At 47.1% G+C, this 24,001-nt stretch overlaps 1 protein-coding gene across 3 annotated transcripts in view; it reads right to left on the reverse strand.

Annotated features, from left to right (window-relative positions):
- Positions 1–24,001, reverse strand: part of SLC23A2 (solute carrier family 23 member 2) — a 130,824-nt gene that overhangs the window by 35,849 nt on the left and 70,974 nt on the right. For all 3 annotated transcript variants that reach the window (XM_045808658.2, XM_087853738.1, XM_087853739.1), the window contains 3 exons: positions 18,311–18,409; positions 11,864–11,980; positions 9,711–9,868 (listed from right to left, as the gene is read on the reverse strand). In XM_045808658.2, coding sequence (XP_045664614.1) covers positions 9,711–9,868; positions 11,864–11,980; positions 18,311–18,409 — 374 coding nt within the window. The remainder of the gene's footprint in view (positions 1–9,710; positions 9,869–11,863; positions 11,981–18,310; positions 18,410–24,001) is intronic.

Raw genomic sequence — 24,001 nt, forward strand, 5'->3', positions numbered from 1 at the left:
GACCGCTTTGGAGGATCTGAGGAAGGCAACCTTAACCCCAAAATGTTCTCAGAAGGCACTCCAACAGGCTGTAGCCTGACTCCGTTTGTGGTCTGTGCGTCCCTGACCCACTCTTGCTGCCGCGTCGGCTCCAGTGTGACCTGCCAGCTCAGGGCAGGTCTGCGCATGCACCTCAGCCTCTATGGACTCCCTTCGTAGCACTCTGTGCTGCTGAGCTCCCTCCACGTGGACCTGCCCTGACAGAAGCTGGGCCATTTCACCCATCATCACACCCTCCTACATGAGCACTTTCCCATATCATACCCAAGGATGACATTAATTTAACAATGTCATCTACCATTCAGGCTGTATTTATCTAGTTATTTATAAAAGTGCTTATACCTGCCTCTGCTCCCCCAAATCCAACTGGAGTTCCCATATTGCATTTGGTTGTCTTGTGTCACGTTTAGACCCAGGCTAAACACTTCTGGCAAGGAGACTGCTCGGGTGTCATGCACTTCCTATTAGAGCATCCCATCAGGAGGCCTCCTGGTACATCAGGTTGTCCCAAGAGATGGGAAAGCCCGCTTAGGGCAGTGGCTGCTGGAACTCTCCATTTAAAAAGGACCCTTTTCCTTTTCTAATGAATAAATTATCTATAGGGTGATTCTTACACTGTGTGAATATTATATTCCCACTAGCTTATTAACATTCTTACATAGGTTTAAAAACTACATTTTTCCATTTGATCATTCTATCCACATTTAATTAGTGGCCTTTTGTAAAGAAGAACTTGCCTCTTTGTTCAACTTTATCTCCCTTTTTTGAACATCGTCGTAGATGCATTAATTCCTTTTTCATTTAGTTTTATAATTCACTTCTGTGACTGTTATAAACTGTCCAAAACTTGCCCAAAGCAGCCTGTTCGAGCAGGTTCCCCTTCTTTATGACATGACTCTCCCCCACCTTATTCTTTGAGCAGGTCTTTGCTTTCTGGCATAAAATGCTCCAGGGTCAACATGCACTTTTCTCAGTCCTGGCCCTGTAGTCTACTACTCCAGGAAGCCCAGTTCAACTTAGTGGAGAATGGGATTTAGAAACCAAGATGGAACACCAGGTGGGCTCATGGTTCCTGGGGTGGCATTTAGTTAGTGAACAGAGTTAGGATTCATTTTTGAATCATGGGGCCACAATGACACCTATAGTTCAGCCCAGTACCCCTGGATTACCTTCTTTCTTTCCATATTTGTATCTCTCCTTTTCCTACGCTGAGTGTCCTGATTTCCATCACCATCAACGTACTTCATTTGCTTTATCCTATAACATCATATAGCACCTACTAACGAGACTACTAAGATCATTGAGACTATTAAGATTTCGAGGCGCCTGGGTGGCTCATTTGGTTAAACATCTGCCTTCAGCTCAGGTCATGATCCCAGGGTCCTGCAACTGAGCCCTGCCTCGGGCTCCCTGCTCAGCGGGGAGCCTGCTTCTCCCTCTCCCTCTGCCTGCTGCTCTGCCTGCTTGAGCTCTAATAAAATCTTTAAAAGAAGACTATTAAGATTTCTATTTTGTCCTTACAATACAACCCATTCAGGGCATGTAAAGTACTGTGTTTTGAAGTCTGTGAATGAATTATTTTCTGTATGGTTAGCAATTTGACATATAGTTCGGCTCACGTGTTTCTGTAATTCGATTTTAGGATTTGCTTTTCTTCATCCTTTTAGATTCATGCTTTGAGTATGTTAAACATTTGTACAGTTTAAAAATCAAACCATATAGACAGATATACCAGGAAAGTCTCACTCCCATCCCATCGCCTCTGCCCCACCCCCAGCTACTCCCTATAGGTAACCATTCTCCTTACTCCTCACTTGTCCTTACTCCTTCATGCATGCACTCACACTTTTTTGCAACTTGTTTTTTCCTATATGTCCGGAACTTACTCTATGCCAGTTCACAGAGATCTTCCCCATTGTTTCTCAGGGCTGCGTGGTACTATACTGTGTGATGTACAAATAGCAGCCAGTCTCCTACGGATAGGCATTTAAGTTGTTAAATATTTTGCCATTACAAACGATATGGCAATAAATAACTTTTTGGGGATTATTTTGCCTTTGTGGGAGTGTATCTTCAGAGTAAATTTCTACAAATGGGATTGCTGGATCAAATGGTAAATGCGTATGTACTCTTGATCTTGTAAAATTCTTCTTTATAAGGGTTGAACTATTTTCACTAGTGACAGCAATGTGTACGAACGCTTGTTCTCCTACAGTCTTGCCATCAGAGTGGCTCATCAAATTTTTGTGTGTGTGTGAATCTGACAAGGGTGAGAAGGGGTATCTCAGGGTAGCTTTAGTTTACATTTTGTTTTTATTATAAATTGACCTCTTCTTATATAGGGAGAAGGACTTTACTGTGACCTGTTCATGTCCTCTGCCTTTTCTTCTGCCTATATAATTTTTGGCATCTTTTTTAAAGTACTTTGACTTTAGGAGTTCTTTCTATATTAGAGATGTTGGACTTTATCCGTGATACATTACAAATATTTTCTCCAGTTTGTCATTTTTATGGTATATTTTTACAATGTAAAGTTTAAAAATTTTTTATATTTAATGTCATCAAATTTATTATTGTTTTGTTTCTGAGGTTTGAGTCCTAGTTTAAAAGGCTTTCCGTACTTTTAGGTTATAAAGGAATTTGCCCTTGTTTTATTCTAATACTTATATAGTTTCGTGATTCTTGCACTTGGATTTCTAATCCATTCTGAGTTGATTAAAAAAAAAACTCCTCATTAAAGACAAGTGTAACCTTTTATCTTCAAGTTTGCGCTATTCTTGTTCTACAGGCAAATGCCAAAAGTGGATGAACTATTCCAGTCAGCACTTCCAATTACAGAGTCCTGGAGATCCTCGGCAGGAAGCAGCCAACTAGCGTCCCTCCCAAGCCACAGCTCACAGCCGGAGGCTTTGTCCGGACAGAGCACAGGAATTTAGGAGGGCTAGCTGGATACGATTCTGATAACCTCCTTGTCAAGCATGATAGTATCAACTATATCCAGTCAAGAGTTTGTTAGCCTAAAACACTTTTGTGGAGAACTGAACTCGTTAACCCCACATGTACTAAGCGGACTCTGCCAGTCTCCTAGTCCCCGGGAGCATCAGAAATACTTAAAGAGAAACAGCATGTCAATTGAAGGCAAAATCACCTGGAAAAGCCAGTGTCGAAGGAACTAAACTTGAGCAGCCCCAGCGGAGAGGTAGCGGGTGCTCAGGCTGCAGGAGGAGCTGGATGAAGTGCCCTAACCATTTCCTGATGGCCTGAGACAGATTCAGGGGCCCATCCTGGCCAGGAGATGCTGGACTGTGGCCGAGGAGTGCACTCAGCCACCTGCTACCCACCTCAAGGACATGCTTCTCAGACAGACAGCCCAGCCCTTGCCCACTGCATCCCCCTCCACCCCCTCACCTCACCTGCACCAGCCTGCCTCCTTCCCTTCCAGAAGGCCCACTAAAATAATGAGAGCAAACAGGCAGGTGTGGACAGGTTCCAGGCATTATCTCATTTGATGCTAACAATTTCACCATTATTAATTACCATTTTACAGATGAGGGAAGGGGGCATTGAGAGACCAGGCAGCTTATGCAAAGGCTGGAAAACAGTGGAACAGGAGTGATGCTAGCTCTGAGGCCAAAGCTCCCCAATACAGCTGTTTAGGGGACCGAGGCAAAGCTCCCTCCAAGGTCATTAGCTCCAAGTTCTCACTGGCTCTCAGTTCTGTAACCTCCTACCCAAAATTTAAGTTAAATGGTCTTTTTTTTTTTTTTAGGGGAAAACCCTGCAACCTGCTACCATATGCCTGCTTCATGTGACAGAATATGAAAGTCTACCACCCACATGGTAATTTTGGCAAACATGTTCACCCTGAATCAACCATGCCTCTGGCCCCATCCCCCAGTGTACAACAGAGAAGGGGGATTATCGAAAAAAGTCAAATACCACCCAAGGACACAATCAGACAAATTCAGACCACTGGACGTTCAACAAGACAACTGGCCTGGGCACTTCGGAAAGGCAATAAGCGTTACGGAGGAAAGACGTGAGGACAGCTTATTATCAAGAGACCAGAGAGACGCAATAAACCAATGTGCCACATGACCTGGACTGCATCCGGGTTCAGGAAGGTGGGGGAGCACTAAGGAAGATATTTTAGGGACAGCCTGGGAAACTAAATAGCCTGCATGTTAGATGGTACGGTGGAACGACAGTGCTCTCAGGTGTGGTACATGGTCACAGGGGTCCCTCAGTCCTAGGAGAGTGTTTATGCGTGAGCTGGCATGCTGTTTACAACTCTACTTCCAAGCGGTTCCAAAAACTGCACGTACACCCCAAATACATGCACGGAAACAGAATGTGGGAGGCTTCCCAATCTCCCCCATCCCCAATCTAACCACTGCTTCCCTCTACCCTTGTAAGTTTTATGAACAGTTAAGAGTTCAGAGCCCCAGACCTGAGAGCTGGAGGTATCCTGCAGCCACCCCCGTACTCAGTGAGTACACATCATGCACAGGACCCAAGAACTCAGGGAGGTGAGACAGGGGAGCGCCCTCTTCAGGACAATCTGGTTAGAGAACAGGCTGCCACATCAGCTACTAGGACGCTCTTGGCCCAATCCCTACCATTTCTCAGCAAAGAAAGGCTCTGCAGGCCTGTGATGGACCGGAGGGGCTCCTCTGGGAAGGAGCCAGCCTACCTGCAGTCTTTTCTTTTGTGGGAGAGCTCAGAGTGAGGCCTCCCAGTCTTTTGCCCCAGGCACCTCTTGAGGTAACCCCCAAACACACCTCAGGGAAGGGCAGCGTGGCAGATGAGGGCCAGGGTTAAAGGGTCCTCCTTCACCCCCGGCTCTGCACTGACACCCGGGGTGAGGCGTGAGGACTCGGCGAAGCTCAGAGCTGTACCGAGACTTGGCCTCTGTTTTAAGAGGCAGCAGCAGCCAAGGTGATGCATCAGCTGAGTGCTCCCCGAAGCCAGGGAGGCGATGCTGCCGCCAGCTGGCTAACATTGTGGGGGAGGGCGGGGGCATCTGAACAAACTTGCCCTGATCTCTCCGGATTTCAAAGCTTCGCATTAAGTCTTGGAACAAGCCTGAGGAGTTCCCCACATTGACATCACAAACTAACCAAAATGAGAACTGTTGAAACCTCACTTAAGGGAACTCAGCAATGAAGGCCTTGGTGAAACCAAAGTGCAGGGGATCAAGGTCAAAGGGCAGGACGATGAAGAAGGAAAAGGCAGGGTGGGGAGGAGGGAGGCGGCAGAACACTGTCCCCAGCAGGCAGAGGCTCCGGGAAGCGCTAAAGCCAAAGGAGTCACACGGCTCAGGGGCTCAGACCCACCGCCACCATTTCCAAACAATCATTTCCAAACAGTCACATCCCCAGAGGAAAGGAAAGCATTTCACGCAGGGGGAGGCATGCAGGGAAGGGAGGAGGATCTGCAGCACACGTGGTGTGGCCTCAGCTAGCCCCACCCAGGGGACATGCCCCCAAAGAAGCCTTCACTGCAGGCATCCTAGGGCTGGCTGGTGCTTGGAGCTCATGCAAAGGCACAGATCGGCTTTGCCTGCACTGGTTCCCGACCAGTTCTGGTTATTTTAATGGAATGAAACAGGTTTCCAGGAACAGTGCGCGCCACTCTTCACCAGGGTGCCCGTGTGAAATGAGCGGGAGGAATGACTTGGTCAAAGCCCACCGGTCAGGGACGTTGACACTTTCCTCTGTCTTCTGCTCTAGACCTGTGGCCCTCCCAGCTTTCTCAAAGTAAAGGGCCTGCTCCTCACAGATACAGACCACAGCTGGTCCTTAGGTCCCACGCGTCGACTGCATCCAGTGCAGTGGAGAACTGGGTACTCAGCACGTGGGGGGAAACATGCAAACACACGTACACAACTCAGACACTATGTACACAACTCAGACACTACGTGGTCTGACAATAGGTCCTAGAAATCATGAAAGTTCAACATGAAACTTCCTTCTGTGGCTCTAAGCCTAAGGAAATGGGCACTAAACTGCAAACACACACACGCATATACACACACGCACAGGCCCCCTACAATCCTTACAGCTGGGACACTGGAAATACACTCCGCTCCCGACCCCATCAGCCACACACCCCCGCCCCCACACTGTCCCACCCTGGCCATCCCCGCTGCCCCAACTGCTTTATCTATTTCTTTGATCCTGTCGTGATCAGGAAATAAATATACAAGTTTGTTAAGATGATGATTCACAGCCCATAACGAGGGTCCACGTTAGCATCCAGCAGAGCTAAAGATCTTTCCTAGGACTCATACTCCACAACGTCTGAGATAGACTTTAGGAAACTTGCAAAAATCTATTTGCACAATAATGGCAAAATGTCATCTAAGGGCCACCTTCAGAAGAGCTGCCTCTCATTTTCACAAAAGGAAACAGGGCTGGGGAGGTTCTCTGGCCAAGATCAGAGGGCCGAGTAGGTCCCTCTAACTTCCTGTGCTCGCTGCACTCCTCCATGGGTGAGGGAAAAGAAACCATTATTTGCCACATGCTTTCAGGTAATGCTTTAACACTGAGTACTGTAGGTTCTGACTGCCCATGGGATCACAGTTCATCATTAAAATAGTCAACAATTTGATTTTTGTTAAATACATCAATTACCTTTATTAGTTGCAATCCTAAGTTAGTTTTCCTTAAAACAGTAACATTTCACTTCTACTGTTTATTCACCCATTAAAGCAACATCACCACACTGCCAAATTAACCATACACAATTAAATACCTGACACATGCATCCCCCTCTAACTGAGCCAGCACCCGCAAAGCGGCCAGCTCTGGCAGCGTCGCCTTGGGGAGCCTCTGGAACAGACGCTGGAATGCTCACCCTCCGCCCCATCCTGAGTAGGAGCCAGGTGTCCGAGTAGCATGGACAGCTCCTCACTCTGAGATCTGACCGCCCACCTTGCTCTGCTGGAAATACTGGAGGAGGGGGTGTGCAGGGGAGACAGTGGGATATCTGGCCACTCTTGGGATTTCTACTCTTCTCTCACTCAACCTACAGGAAATGGGCCAAGGGCATAGGAGGTGGTTCCACTGGAGAGGAGAGTCCTGCCCTTTGGGGCCGAGGGGAAGAGCGGGGATTAGAAAAGTCAGAGCTCTAGTGGAAAAGGTAAAGGGTGGGGAGCCCACTGAGTCTTCAAGACCCATCTCATATGATGTCACCTCCCCCGGGACTCTCCCTTCAAATCCCTGGGACATCACAGCAAATTCCCAAAGGTGCAGGTGGACGCCCCGTGTGCTTCACAGCACATGCTCACTTCAACAGCTCCACCATTGGGTCCAGTCACCCAGTGCCAAACACAGACTGTTTGCTGCGTATCTGTGGGGACAGGCCGGTACTTTTCTCCTCTTCTTTTCCCAGGTTAAGAGTATGGACACCACCACACACTGTGACAGCCATAGAAAATCCACATCCCAAGACAAAACCACACCAAAGCCTCTCAACACACGTCATCCTGCCCCAGCAGCACACGTTCACTGACACGGCTGGCAGATGTGACACCCGCCTCCCAATTTACAGCTAGGCAAATGGCCGCACCACAGTGAGGACGGGACCCACGGCTTCTCACACCACCCAAGGCCATGACATGCACTCGTACAGCATGCACAAACGTCTGCACGCATGCATACTGCAGCTCTGCACGCTGGGCCCCGCGGCATCCCAGCAGGTGTTTCAAAGCCCTCTCCTGTTCCTTCTCCGCTCAGGGTGCACAGACCCAAGCTGTTCTGTTCGGGTCTCTCATGCCCCGAGAATGGGCAAGGGGGTCCTGAATGGGTGGCCTCCCCTAACTGAGAGTCCTCACCCAAAGGCCCCCACCCTTCCCTTCTATGTCACCAGCAGGCAACTGTGCCTGCTGCTGCCAGGCTCAACTGTCAGTCAGGACTAGCCTCCTTGGCATAAGACCAGGGCAGAGCTGCACACTGAATATTTTACCACAATAAAGACATATGCATTCCCTCCGCTCTTCAGATCAACCAGCAATTCTCAACTGTAAGCACTGCCCAATTTACAGATGGTTTCTGCTACGAGTTCCCCAATGAGTCAGCTGTTTAGAAAAAGAACAATTCTTCCCCTTCCACCCCCCACAGAGAACCAGTGGCCTGTGTACAAGGTAAGACTCCCGAGTCAGTCAACAAAAGCTTTTTAATACACTCTGGACTCGAAATACAGAACCTCGAATGCTTTATCAAAAGACTGAAAGATGCTCCCAGCCAAATTTATCTACCTGGCTCTAAGAAAATAACTCAAGTCCTCCTTGGAATGCCCAGAACACATCCCCTCCCCCTCGCAGGTCAATGACACCCCTCCCCTCACAGATAGGAGATCGTCCCTCTGGGGTAAGGGAGGTGCTCAGAGTGGTGGCTGCAGGCAGTCCTGCAGGGGCTGGGGTTGGACAACTCCAAGAGCTGGGCGGCCCCCACAGCCTTCCATCCATCGGCAGACCTGCCAGGTAGCTGCCCTGTCCCTTCCCAGGACACTGCCTTAACACTGCCCGTGGCCCTTCCCATACTTCTCCTGTCCCCAAGTAAGGGCAACCCTCTTGAGGTCCCTAAGGATTCTGGCCCCTCACAATACAGTCCGTGATTCTCAAGCTGCCCTCTGTAGCTTCTCCCTCTTGGTCCCCCAGCAGGAAAGGAAAGCCCTCCTCAGGCTGTGGGACAGGGGACAGAACTCCCAAGTGAACGCTGCTGCCCTTCCGCTGGGGACAGAGCGGGGGCGAAGGAGGAGGCCGTACTGTGATGAGGGTGGAAGAGGAGAAAGGAGAGGAACGAGCGGCCTGCAGGAAGAGGCAGGCAAGGGCGGTTCTCTTCCCTCGCATGCCAGCTCCACACCCCTTCCAGCTGGGGGCTGAGGATGCAAGGTGAACCAGCCAGAGCCCTGGCGCCAGTGAGGGGAGCACAGTCCAGTGGGAAAGACACGAAAACAAAAAAGGACAAAGTGGACTAAGAGCCACATCTGAAGACTGTACACAAGACGCACGTGTGGGGATTCAGAGGAGGCGAGGGCGGAAGCCCTGGGGAGGCAGGGGTGTTCACGGGGGGGGGGGAGGGGCAAGCCGGAGGATGAGCAGGCTTCACTGGTCGCTGGGAGCACAAGCACGGGAGGGTGAAACAGAGGGCTCGGGGAGGAGCTCAGCCCAGGGCGAGAGTGCGGGGCTCAGAGGCGGGCCCGGGTGGAGGGACAGAGAGCAAGGAAGAAGCCTGGGGGGGCGGGTGCAGATTTTAAACAGGACGTGGGGCTGCGGCCTGGCAACACGGAGGAAGATGTGAGGTGAGCAAGATGGCCCAGGGGGGCACAGAGTGGAGAGCAGAGCCACCCTAGAGGCAGGGAAATCAAGTAGGCAAGAGAGGTCTGAACTAAAGGAAGGGGGGCAGGAAGGGGATCCTGGAGAGAATGAGACCTGCCCGCTAGGGATCAGGAAGGAGCGGAGAGTGAGCCCGAGTCTCCAGCTTGCATACCCGGGGGAGAGACGGGGCCCTCCACCAAGAAAAGAAATATGGGGATGGGGGTGGGCCATGGCCACCAGGATGCCCCCTCTGCCAGCTCCAGCCAGTCCTTCCAAGCAGCCCCAGGGGAGTGGCCTGGCTCCATGCCTCAGGGGGCTTCAGCATCCCAATTCGGCACCCCAATCTCACCTGCATCCAAACGTTGTCTGCAGCAAGGTTGTGATTCCCACGCAGAAGAAAATGGTCCCGATGAGCTGGCTGGTGGCCCACTGGTCGTACCCCACACACATGGCGTCGGCCAGCAGAAAGGGCACGGCGATGGTGCCGCTGAAGCACGTCAGGTAGTGCTGTGGACGACAGGAGGCGGTCGGGGGGAGAGGAAGGCTCCCTCGTGTTTCTGTCTGATCCTGTCCAAACACGGCCCACGGGAAGAACCTCCGGTGTCCTGGGTACACTTGCCTACCCTGTGCCCAATCCTCTTCCTTCTTCAGCGTTTCTCCTTTCTGGTACGCCTTCCTGTCTTACGGCTCACCTGAGGCCAGGCCTGCACAGGTGAGGTTTTATTTATATAACTCTGCGAATACCTGCTTTGTTCAAATGCTCTTTTTAACATCAATTGCTAAAATCGGAGATCCTTTTCTTCTAATCTGTTGACATGAATTGCACTGCATGGGACCATTCTTGAAACAAGCCTTCGTTAGTCATGCTAGGTTTTTCTTCTGGGATGTGATTTGCCAATATTTTATGTGGCATTCTACATCTGTATTCTTGAGAAAATCAGTCTGCTTTATTTATTTTTAATTCTCTCTGGTCTGTGGATTAAAGTTACATAAGCTTCAATGCACAGGGTGTTTCCCATCTTTTTTTAAGGTCTGACATTGTTTGACTACCATCAGGAAGGGTTATGGGTGTGTGGTAGCTGTGGGAACCCTCCAGAAAGTGCCCATCCCCCACTCCTCCTTTGGGGCCCAGCCCCCACTCTTACAGCCCCTGGTGGGACATTCCTGATACTCCCCACTCACATCCCTTCCTCCCAGAGGTCTGTCTGTTCAGGTCCCACTTCTGTTCTGCAAACTTCCTACTTCCCTTCCCAAGTTTCCCATGTCTGCTCATGTTTGCCAAAATGGGTTGCCTACAGCCCGACACTCCACTATACAACACTATTAGGCATTCCAGGCGGGGAACAGAACGTTCCCGGCCGGGACTTCGCAGAGCTGCTCACAAGCTTAAGCACTGCAGATCGTCAAGAAAGGCATGACACATGCAGGGTTTCCCCACCCTATTTGACCAGGGAATACTTCTAGAGACAGCTGTAATATAAACATTTCCAAAAGTTGAGACTCCTGAACCTGATTCAGGATACTTAGCCCAAGCCAAAGACCACGAAGCTCCTTTGGCTGTGACTCCTCCTTTATTAGACACCTTTCAGTCCAGGTGACCGAGTGCTTTGATGCCTGTGTGGGAGGTAGGGGCAGGTGGGGACAGCGGTGTGGGGAACCAGACCAAAGCCTCCGGTGTCGGCAGATACAGCCCCACCTCCAAGTGACTCTCCTGTCTGGGCAATGGGACCAATTTTCTCAGCATCTGAAATACCTCAGGCTGAACAGCCCATTCCAACTTGAGAAAGGAAGAAAGGAAAATAAAATCTCAGAACAGAGTCCGGGCGAAAACAACCAAGGCAGACACAGGCCAGGGGGACAGGGCCTCCCAACTTGTAGTTCTCCAAAGGCCCCCCTCCAACCCCTAAGTGGGAAAAGGGTACTGAGAGAGGGGAGGAAAATACCCAAGACGTAGGGGCCCTGCGTCAGCCTGTGTCACCTCCGGCCTGGTGTCCCCCCCCCCCCCCACCGCCGTCTGGTGGCTTCCCCCTGTGCTCCCACGGCCATCCACAGCACCGTCCCCTTCCCGTACAGAGAACACCGAAACCTCCCACGTACGTCCCAGCCAACAGGACACTTCTTAGTGTCACCCGTGTTTCATGGCAGCACTGACCATGACTGGACTGCATGCCTAGAAATGAAGATCAAAACTTCTCTTCCCTCCCCACTGCGTTCTCCCCTCTTCCTGTATCTCTACAGTCCTTCCTCCTTCCTGCCACACCACTCATCTCACTCATTCCTTGAGCCTTTTCCCTCCTTCAGGCCCCGGTCAACCTCTTCCTCCTGTGCTTTTCTTCCTTTCACTACCATGAAACGGATGCTAACTAGTCCCAGTCATCATTCTTAAAAGAGTCATTTATAATACAGCTGTCCATAAATAAAAATCAAAATTGAATTTTTAAAGAATCCAGACAGACAAGTCGAACATCTGCTGGTGGTTACATCCTAAGGGACCCATCTTACCTGTAACCCCAGAAATATGCACAGGTACCAGGGGGGGACGTCTTCTATGGTATAAATCATGTCCGATCTCTGGGGGTCTAGACTGCCAGTGCTATCCAAGGTTTCGGCGAGAGAGCTCTGTGAGCGACAGGGAGAAAAGGAATTGTTTCATAAAAGCAAGGACCAATAACAAACTCAGCTCAGTACAGGCCATTGTTACTGAAAAACAACTTTATATAGTGGTGGCCACTTGCTTGTAAAAATAAGCCCTGGCTGCCTTTGATGCAATGCTCAACACAGTCAGTGAGACAATCTGTCCTCAGAGTTTGGGGGCTCAGCATCCCTTGTCACTGACCCATCCCCAAGAGCACCCAGCTTGCTCAGTTTCCACCCCTCAGCCTGGGGACCCCCTACGTGCTCCCAGGTTGGGCCCACAGAGTGATACCTTTGCATGAGCAGTCCTTGAGTGGTGCCCCAAAGGAAAAAACGTTATAAAACGCTAATCGCTTTTAAACAAAGAGCACGAATTTGTCTCTTCTACTCTAACCCACCCCTGCAAGGAAAAAGAGCTCTGTATTAAAAAAAAAAAAAAAAAAAAAAGTCCTACACGAACACCACCGCTCAAACACATGGTGAGTGAAAAGAGCAAAATTCAAAAAGACAAAGATATGAGGATTCCAATTTTGTTTAAAAACAGACTAAAGATGTATTTATAGTTTAGGGGACGGTGTTGTTTTTTTTCTTGCCTTCTCTTCCCCCACCCCCATTACTACGGACTTTTAAAAATATTAAGTGTTGCATGCTTTTTGAGCCAAAATCTTCACAAAGACTGGACACTTTGGGTTATAGTCTAGACGTTTTCACAGCCAATGTCTGCACTATTTCTCAGCTAAACAGAAAACTCAAAGTAACCTTAAATTCTCCCACATACCCTCAAAACTGCTCTGGGTTCTAAAACTCTATGAACAATTTCTTTAAAAAAAAAAAAAATGCCCATCTTGGAGTCTAAGTCTCTTGTAATTTAAAAAAGTGCCCAACAGGAAACACAAGTAAAAGATGTTCCACAAAAAAGGATAATGACCTTCCGACTATATCCAGCCCTGCTTGCTCCCTGTTGTCCATAGATACGGTCCACAGAAGGAGAGACTCCCTGTCAATCGATTTCCTGTGCAGAGGTAGACAGGGATTTGGGGGCCAAATACCCTTGCATAAAAGTGGCGCAATTCAGCCTCACCTTTTAAAGCCTAAAGGTAAATAAATGTCTGATGTAAGTTGACATTTGAGCTAATCCAAACGAGAACTGAGGGTGACCTTTCGAAGAACTTTTTCTTCCACTCTAAACAACGGATATTGGCAGATCTGCATTCCTGAATGAGTTATAACGAACTGCGTATGCCTTTTAAAATTTTGTTGGTAGGGGTGGGAGAGAAAGTACATGCGTGTGAGAAGTGCAGTATGTGCTAATGTGCAGGAAAGGATTAACCCAGCAGGCTGGGTTGTCCAAGCCCCCCCCCCCCATTTCAAAAAATGGCTCGGTCCTTGTCCTTGCCTGGCAATTGGGAGACAACCTGTGAATTCTCAGAGTAGCCTGTTGTTGTTTTTTTTAAGATTTTTTTATTTGTTTGAGAGAGAGAGGGAGAGAGTGAGTGGGCAGGGAGGAGGGAGAGGGACAAGCAGACTCCGTGCTGAGTGTGGAGTGGAGCCCGACGTGGACCTGAGATCATGACCTGAGCCAAAACCAAGAGTCAGATGCTAAACTGACTGAGCCACCCAGGTGCCCCATGAACTATCCTGCTCTTAAGAGTGTGTCTAGGGGCACCTGGGTGACTCAGTCAGTTGAGAGTCTGACTCTTGGTTTCAGATCAGGTCAAGATCTCATGGGTCATGGGATCTGCCCCGCATTGGGCTTCGCACTCAGCACCAAATCTGCTTGACATTCTCTCTCCCTCCCCGTCTGCCCCACCTACTCATACACTCACTCCCTCAAATAAATGAATCTTAAAAAAAAAAAAAGAAGAAGAAGAATTAATAAGCTTTTAAAAGTCAGACTAGAACAAGGAAAACATGGGGGCGCCTGGGTGGCACAGCGGTTAAGCGTCTGCCTTCGGCTCAGGGTGTGGTCCCGGCATTATGGGATCGAGCCCCACATCAGGCTCCTCCACTATGAGCCTGCTTCTTCCTCTCCCACTCCCCCTGTTTGTGTTCCCTCTCTCGCTGGCTGTCTCTATCTCTGTCAAATAAATAAATAAAATCTTCAAAAAAAAAAAAAAAAAAAGAACAAGGAAAACATGATATAGGAACAAATACAAGAAATAAAAAAATTTCCAAGAACTAAAGGATATGTTTGCAAATCAGAAAGACCCATCAAGTACTCAGTGAATTAACGAAAAATTATTTAGATATTTTGGAAGGCAGCCATGATACCACCAATTTTGCTCAGACTCAGATATTCTGAAACTCAATAAAATAATCAACTGTATTAAGAAAGACCTTAAAACAGAAATTTAAGAACAAAGGGAAATAAAACATGTTGACAGAATTTGGACATAATTAAAAAAAAAAGGACTAAAAAGTGGAAGTGGTAAGAGCACAAGAGAAAACAGACATGAGTAACAGAGTAAGGGTCACAGGCTGGAAGTGGGGGGGGAAAAAAGAAATCAAACAATGTAAGAGAAAAAAAAAGATTAGAAAGAAATGATAGTTAGAGAAGGCAGGCAAAGGAGATCCAAAATAGGTCTCCTTAGAGCCCTCAAATAAGAAAACTGGAAGAACAGACTGAGACAAAAAATAAAGACAGAATTCAAGACAGCTTTCCTAAAGTAAAAGGCTCTTTAATGCTAAATACTCCAAGTGTCAGAAAACAGTGACCCAGAACATTCAACATCAAAACATAGTAAAGTTACTGAATATCAAAGATAAATAAAGAATCCAAAATACAGAAAAAAGATCAAGATGCTGATAAAAAGAAAACAAGACTGGTCTGATTTCTTCACAACCACAATCAATACCAGAGAATCAAAGAGTAGCAACAAGGTATGGCTCAATTATTCTCTTATCTTATCTACTACACAATTTTCCAAACATAGACCAAGGTGGAAATATGGAATGCCCACCCCATCTCTCTCTCCAGCTTCAAAAATTACCAACGCTGTATTCTCGTCTAATCTATTCCAAGGGAACTTCCTTTTTCAAGAACTGCTGGTACCTTAATTTTAAAGAGAATCCACAAGGACCTCAAGTTTAAAAAGGTCTTTAACTTTAAAAGTAAATCTCAACATTATGAAAATAAGTTTATCTTCTATTTAGCAAACTTGGTGACAGTTGCAACAACACAGCTGTTGAAAAATGGGCAGCGAAAGACCCCAGTGCCAAGCCAGGTGGGATATTCAATGGGTACACATTATAACTAGTTCACTTTTGACTATTTTCACATTTTGGCAATCTCTGCTTCCTAAAAACCTCGTGCTATTTTACATTCTCCTGTCCTCTGTGCAAAGGCCCTAGGAAATTACGTGTTGTGATAATCCTGTTTTACAGATGAGGTAGACTCTGAGGGGCTGAGCGAGTCACCCAGGAGTTGAACAGACAGGCTGTTCACAAAGGCTGCGTTTGCCCCATGCTACACGGCCTCCCAGAAAGAACAGGGTTGCTTTTACAAAATTACCAGAAAGAACTGACTTTCTGAAATTGTGGTTAATAGTGATTTGCCCCATACCACTATGACCACTTCATATGCTCCTATAAACACATTTTGTGGGTAATCTGTAAAACAACAAAATGCTGGTATTTCAATGGGAACATCTAAACCGTTTACTTGGAGTTACTTCATTCTTGTTCCAAATACCCTCACTATAAACAAAGTTCATTCCTTCAACATCCCTCATAGAAGAATCCCAGTAATACCGAGGTCAAGTTCGGAAGTACTGGGCATGGGTCCCAATGCTATTTTACAGATTCATGCATGGTTCGTGACTCAAGGCATTATCCTTCTGGTCCTTTCAGGAATAAATCCCTTTGAGCACAATCCAAGATGGGTATTTTGTAGTTAACACCGTATTACCCAGCATTTACCATAAGGAGCTCAAGAGTATTAAGAGACACCAGAAGTCAAGTTCTGTATAAAGTAAGTGAAAATATGACAACTAATAGCTCGCTATAATTAGGAAAACAAACATGAATATGGAGAACACATGGGGTGATCTCTCTGGCCCCCATTTCTCCTGTCTCTCCTGCAAGGTCCCAGTGTTAATTCATGGTCAAGTGTTCAGAGACAGCCTTTCCATGCCCTCGAAAAAGCAAGACCCAAAGGGCAGCATCCTCTGAAGTGTTCTTTGCATGAATTCAAGACAGCCGAGGACCTAAATTTCATCTTCTTTTTCTCTAAAACAGGGGTAGCGGCAGTGCCTCTCTAATTGGACTGTGGTGAGGGCTAAATGTGACCCGTTGCTTGAATCATAGAGCCCACGGTCTGGACCATTAGCACCCTTTAATACATGGTAGCTCTTCTCCCGAAACCTGTCATTTCATAAAATAAGAAAAGCAGCCAGTGAAACAGGAAGGTATCCTATCTCACTAGTATTCAAGGAAATACCAATGTATCAAAGTTTAGACAGTGAAAAAAGATTTTCAAACAGGTAAATAAATGTCTAGCACAAATGAGCTAGACATTTTTCCTGCCAACAATTCACTAGCATTAGTAAAAGGTACTGCTAGAGATGTTAAAAAAGCCCTGAGTGTTAATGCTCTTCGCTGTTCATTTCAAAGGATGACCATCATTTCCTGGATAATGGAGGAGGAAATCCAAAATCATGACAGCCTATACCCGGGAAATTCTGGTGACTCTGATTAAGGGCCCAGTACACAAAAACTGGATACAGCCTGACAAGCCTGTGAATTCAGAAGCACTCTGCTACAAGATGTACCCCTTGGATGCTGAGACCCAAGCAGGCCAGGTGGTGGCTCCTGGCTCAGATCCTGTTCTGTGGGCTGTCTCAGCTGCGGGCGTAGGCATCAGTCAGCAGTGGCTACCTGAATTCCTGCACTCTGAGGAGCACCTCAGAATCCAAGACCGGAAGAATTTTAACATCTCAGCAGGAATCTAATTAGCCTCCATTAAATTTATAATAGCTTGACCAAAAAGCAATATTGCTCAAGATAGCCAAAAATGGAAAAAAGAAACCACACAGACACAAAAATTCGATTAGTCCAGAATTTCAATATAATCTCCTTGTTCTTTATTATTACAGTGATTTCACTGTAAACTTCTAGTGCTAATACCCCAGCTGCGTACTATTTGCATGTATCAACTTTCTAGTGGTCTGTTTCTAGAATATTAAGCGTACACTACCTAAGGTACAATCCAGGGGCACCTGGCTGGCTCAGTCAGTAGAGCATGCACCTCTTGATCTCAGGGTGGTGAGTTCAAACCCCACGGTAAGTGTAGAGCTTACCTTAAAAAAGTACAATACAGATGTTCTAGAATATAATGCTTCAGTATAAAAACTGATTAAATTAGTAAATTCTCACAGTGAAAATAAAATGTGCTTTTAAAGTCTACCAAATTGGGGTGGCCTGGGTGATTCAGCCTTTTACACATCTGACTCTTGATTTCAGCTCAGGTCATGATCTCAGGGTTGTGGGATCAAGCCCCGAGTAGGGCTCCTCACTGGGCATAGAGCCTAAGATTCTCTCTCTCCCCTCCCTCTGCCCTGCCCTCCTCTGTCTCTAAAAAAAAAGAGCCTACAAAGTAAACCTCAAATGAAATTAAGAAGTCTTAGAGCTGCCATGTAATCTGGAAATATCCTATTGCCAAACTTTTCATGTATTAAGCATAGTGACCGACCCAAAGTAAAAAAAGAAATCAAGACATCTGGATCCTCTTTGGGCAGGCCTTTCCGGGCCTCTGTGAATAGGGTCACACGGACAGACCTCAAGGAGATGGGATGAGGCAAAAAAAAGATTCTCCCTGCCTCAGCATGTGATTTCCATCACTCTGTTCACTGTCACAGTCTACATAAGCCATCTACTGGCTTCTCTTATTCTCGTTTCCCGCCAACGGAGTATGTACCAGGAACAACACTAATAACCACCTACGTGACCATTCCGTTTAATCCTAACAAACTGAACAGATGCTGACATTTGCATTCCCATTTTGGAGAGGAGGCACCTGATCCCCAGGGAGCTTACAGGATCTGGGTCACACGAGCACCCAGACCCGAGTCCAGAGTCACACTCTGAACCACCTCCCTCAGCACCCTGGCTGAGGCCTTTGAAAACAAGGACTTCTATATGGGGCTCCCCTTAACTGCCATCAAGACAACTAAGTCACCTCCGCTCCTCCTCATCCCTTCTATTCCCATCATGAAGAGCACACACCCACTCAGGAGGGCAGAGACCAGCTCCCAGGAAGGACAGTCATGCCCTGTACGGGGCCAAGGACGCAGGGAGGAGGCTGGGGCAAGGGGCTACCTTTTCTGCGATGCCGTTTTCCGTCGTGTAGATTGCCATGAGCTCGGTGTCTTCGTTGTCCTGTTCACCGCTGGACGTGGCGCCTCCATTGATCACCACCTGCAGAGACACACTTCATTTACGGGCCGTTTCACCGCACGCCGCTGCGCTGTGTGGAAACAGACCCCCAGAGCCTTTTGTAATGTTCCTGACAGACCCGGGCTGTGTGGGTTTTGCCTACCAAATCAGCCAAGTTTCGAGTTCTCTTAAAGAAAACTCCGGGCAAGTGTGCGCTGCATCAGCGACCGCGTGTTTCTGACGGGGGAGAGAAAGGCACCGCGGGCCCCACAGGGGGAGGCCGGAAATGGAGCACCCACAGAAAGCCCGGGGAGCGGGGCCCGCAGCGCCCTTCCAGGCCGAGGGAGGCGTGGCTGCGCGCCCGAGCCGCTGGCTCTGGGCGGTGGGAAGCATCCCGAGCTGCCTTGGTCAAGACCCCTTCCCAAGTCACCACATGATGACGATTCTGCGTGGTGTCCCCGGGAGAAGCAACTCCCGCGCTGCGGCTCACCCAACGTGCTGACGTTTCCCCCCGTGGTTACTATGCAAACTAGCTTGCCGGCCCAGGCGCAGGCAGGCGGTAACGTGTGGCATTGGACGGGTGTAGGGGCTGTTCATGCTGACAAAATCTAGTTTCTGGGGGGCGCCTGGGGGGCGCAGTCATTAAGCCTCTGCCTTCGGCTCAGGGTGTGATCCCAGTGTTCTGGGATCGAGCCCCACGTCAGGCTCCTCTGCTATGAGCCTGCTTCTTCCTCTCCCACTCCCCCTGCTGTGTTCCCTCTCTCGCTGGCAGTCTCTTGCTCTGTCAAATAAATAAATAAAATCTTAAAAAAAAAAATCTAGTTTCTGGGCCCTCAAAGTAAGCACCAGAATTCATCACCACCCTTCATGCCTGCCCTGGTGAGGCACCTGGAGTCATCTTAGGTCCTGGAAGCCCGTACCAAGAATCTTAAAATATTTTTACTCTTTAGCCAGAGGGCTCCATTTCTAGGAATCCATCTTGAAAAATTAATCCTGAAAAATAACTATGCATGAATAGCGGCACAACTACATTTTTAAAACACAAAGAAAAAAAGACAACGTACATAAGAAGTTTAACGTCTGGTATTATAAAGTACACTAAAGACAAGTAAAAGATGAGTGACGGGGTAAGAGATGGTCCAGCGCAACTCCATAGCCCACAAAGGCCGGTATCAGTAGTTGGTAAAGAACACCTGCAGATCAATAACACAGTCCACAGGAAAAGGGCAAATGATAGGAGGCTACAACTCACAGGAAAAAATTTAAATATCTAAAACACACGGTTAGCTGTCCAACCTCATTTAAAATTATAGAAATGAAATTTTTAAAAATTTTTCATTTTTTAACATGAATTAGGGGGATATTTAAAAGATAAATCTATTGACCAGGGTATGAGGAGAAAGCTACTCTGAGTTATCAGAGAGATTACATTCTTGGTGGACTGGCTTTTTCTGGAGGGTAATTTAGCATTGGAACAAAACAGACATTTTCTTGCATCCAGCAACTGCACCCATAGAAACTTATCCTCCAGAAATATCCACGCAAATGCTGTGTGCATTCAAGACAGATGACTGATATTTAAAATGCCGAATCCTTGGAAACAACCTAAGTATTCATCAAAAAAAAAAAAAAAAAAAAAAAAGACATTACAACCAATGGGGGGAAAATAAAGATGAACATCGTGAGGTATGAGATATCCATTTCAAAAATAATGCTATTAAAAAGAACTAAAAAGCCATTAAAAAAGAAAAAAATAAGCTAATGTACTGATGAGGAAAGAACTCCAAAAGATAATGTTTCTTAAAAAAGTCACAGAACAGTAAGCCTAGAATTATCCTAATTATGCTTAAAAAAAGTCTTAATAACCTCCCTGTCTTGAACACTTGGGAAGAAAGGATGCAGAAAGGCCCCAAACCGACAACAGGAAGGCTGCCCGAGGGACAAGGAGTAATGATGGGCCCACCTTTCATTTTTTACTCCCAATCCTCCTTTAACATTTGGGTCTTTAATAATCAGCATGTATTTGTGTGTTATTTGTATGCTGCTTTTTAAAGCAAACAATAAAAAAGATGTCCACCAAAATATTAACCGTGGTTGTCTTTCATCAACGGGGCCGTTTTCGCCTTTTCCCCTTTATGCATTTTGGAACCTCCTACAATGAGGACAACTACTTTTTACAATGGGGAAGAAATCACAAACACTAAAGGTCTAATAAGCAGCACAGCTCAGATTGAGGAGGTCCAAAGACATTTCGATCCTTTTTGAATAGTTGAAGAAATTAGGCAGTGAAAAATTAAACTTCTTATACAGATTAATAACCCAAGTGTGAGGCTACGTTAAAGAATGCCAGAGATCTGCACTAACTAGTACATAATTTTTACAGGGCACCGTTTTCTTATGGCACTTCAAATAAAGATTTATTTCTAGAACTACCTATTAAGTTGCGAGACAACTTTTTACACAAGCTCCCTGGGTTTGGGACATTTGTTTGCCCGTAAAACCAGAGGCCAGCAAGATATACCTTCCCAGCCAAGTTCAAGTCCATAACAGGAAACTCTAACTTACTATCAGAGCCACGCTCCAAGTTCTATCACAGCAGTGCTCAGCCCACGGAGACGCCAAGACGTACACACACTCAGGATGAACTCTCTTACAACAACAACGCTCAGTTACTAAGTCATCAAAGAAACCCAGATCTGATTCGGAGTCCTATCCTGGCTAAAACCCCCTTCATCTGCACTCATGGCCAGCCGCCCAGGGGAAAGACTGCGGCTCCATGGGGACGGGGCTTCCTTCAGGCTGATGAAAAGGTTTTGGAACTAGGCAGTGGTGATGGTTGCACAACACCGTGAATGTGTGTAATGTCATTGAATTGTTCACTTTAAAATGGTTAATTTCATTAACCATTTGTGTGAATTTCACTTCAATGATTTTTTTGAATTCATATACCGGCACCAAGCAGGAGATTTTGGCAGGATTTATCAATTCCCACGCCTTTTCGGACTTACTCCACACACACACTCACAATGCGGTAAGTTCCATAAGATGCAAATGCTGCCCAGCCCAGGCAAAGGCTCACTTACTCATTCGAGGAACTGTCTGAGCACCGGCTATGTCCAGGCCATGAAGATGCAGTCCTGCCCCGCCCCCACAAAGAGCGCCACCTGGAGTGGGTGCCAGGCTCAGGAATTCTGACTGGACACAGGGCCCCCAGCAGGCAGCCACGAAGCAGTGGCAAGCACAGGTAGGTCACATCGGATGTGCCCTGTGGATGGCCACTCTGCCAGCAGTGGGAGTGAAAGGGCGAGGTGCGGTACAGGGCGTGGTGACGGGAACAGAGACAGGCAGACCTTTATGCGGCTGTTGCCAGGCACTAGAGACAGTGGCCTGGGCCAAGGTAGAAACAGCGCTCTGGGAAAGGTAGTGTGGTTCAGGAAAGAGCAGGGATGTGGCCCTAAGTCCCCTGGAGACTGCCTGGATGGGAGCACACATCGCAGCTGCTTGGGGTGGGCCCCTGGCAGACAGCACTGCAGTCCAATGGGCAACACACTAGCCCTGCACTGAATGTCGGGGCAGGGGGAAAGCATCCAGGCTGCTGTCCAGTTCAATCGCCTGGGCCCTGGCTAGATGTGGGTCCCAGCCCCAGACTGGTGCAGGGAGGGGCAGGGAAACAAAGTGGTACAAGAGCAGTTTGTAAGCCAATCCAAAAGGTGTCTGATTCCTAGAAATCACATAGGACCCTTACTTTCCCAGGCTAGTGTAGGACGTTAATTTAACTATAAAGATGACTGGCCTAAATCACCTAACCACGATCTCTAACATATTTCCACAGGTCAAGCCATCCCTGGGGAGCTTGGAGCCCACTTCCATCCCCATCAGCCCCCCGTTCCAGAGCTGCACTGCTGCCCTCCACCCATGCCACCGTCATCCCAAGGGGAGAACATGTCCTGCTCCACTGTGTCCTGGAAAGCAGGAGGTTCTGGAGCAAGGGGCAGATGAACCAAGTTTCTACTGAAGGGAGAGGGGGATCTGGCACCGGAGAGAAGTGAAGGCGACGGGAGGTGGGGACGCCCACTAGGGCGCCCTTCTGACCCACTGCCTCTACTGCATGTGCAGGAAATGACCAAACATGACTGAAAAAATAAAACGCTGGTTTGTTTTACTAATATGTTTCCTTTGGTTTATTAAATTAGCTATTCTGATGATCTAGGGGTTTTTTTAATGCGAAATTTTAAAAAATCAAATGTTAAAGTCTGTTCTTCAGGAAAGGCACAGACTTTTTTTTTTTTTTTTTAAGAGAAAAGGATAAAAAAAAAATGTTCCTGATACTATCAAAGCTTCACATTTTTGAACATCTAAGTATTACTTCAACTGGGAAATAAAACACGAGTTGGGAAGCTTCTTAAATGTAATAAGACAGGTTTTCTTTTGTGTTATTAATAGCATGGCCACTAACAATGGGATCTTGGCATCTTTCATCTCAGGAAACTGATCTAGGTTTTATTAAAAAAAAAAAAAAAGACTATTTTTGGAAACAAGATGTCCTTTCTCCCCCCCAAAACTATTTGAAACCAGACTTGATGGCTTTACATTTTTCCGCTAAACCAATATTATATAATCAATCCATCAGCTGTGAAGCAAGCAGGTTTTCTCTGCCTACATTTGCCCAGCTAATGGCTTATTTCAAATATGCAAGGCTAGTATGGTCTCTGTGTGGGAGAGTGTGTTTAGTGCTCCATAAACATGTCTTTCTTACTCAAGTGTTTTATTTCTAGTAAACAAAGACAATAATGCTAACGTACTTGTTTCTAAACAGTAATCCAGAGGTGGCCAAATATATGGGAAGCAGGAGAGAGGCGCAGTAACGGAGCCATGTCACGCTGAGGGTCAGTATCACAGCAATGTCCATTTAAACCGACAGCGAACGAGCCTGTGTTACTCACACAGAAGTTACAGTGAATGGCAGCTGTGGACACCTGCAAGTTGAAGGGTATAGGGACCTGGGAAACCTTGTGCCTCTCACCAGAGGTTCAGAACTCAATCTATCACCTATTTGGGGTGTGGTATAAAGCACCCACCACTATCACGTGTCCAGTAGCTAAGTGAGCTGTTTTCTACTTACTCACTTTCAAAGTAAAAATGAAGTAGCCCAAATTAACTGTTTTCTATTCTTTTAATACCAAGGTAGCACTATTCTTACCCTCCTACACGCACAACGTGATTATTTCCACTAGTACCCATATCTACAACTAAAATGTGTTTAAAGAAGGTATCGGGGAGCCCGTGTGGCTCAATCAGTTAGGCTTCCGACTTCTGATTTTGGCTGGGGTCATGATCTCAGAGTCAAGGGATCAAGCTGCACATCAGGCTCCACACTGGGCATGGAACCTGTTGGTATTTTCTCTCTCACTCCCTGTGCCTCTGCCCCCCACGGCACTTGTACTCTCTCTATAACAAAAACAAAATAAATAAAAAGATAGAGGTATCAAGATTAGTGTTTCTCAGCCTTTAACCCAAACCCTTTTTACAAGAACATAAAAATCTCCCACCTACTTTCATTATTTGAAATTTCAAAATTAACTACCATGAAAAATAAATCAAAGTACTATACAACATATGCTAAACCCCCAGAGC

The sequence above is a fragment of the Ursus americanus genome, chromosome 22 (assembly GCF_024610735.1).
Source record: "Ursus americanus isolate L20-20 chromosome 22, mUrsAme1.1.p, whole genome shotgun sequence".
Classification (NCBI taxonomy): domain Eukaryota; kingdom Metazoa; phylum Chordata; class Mammalia; order Carnivora; family Ursidae; genus Ursus; species Ursus americanus.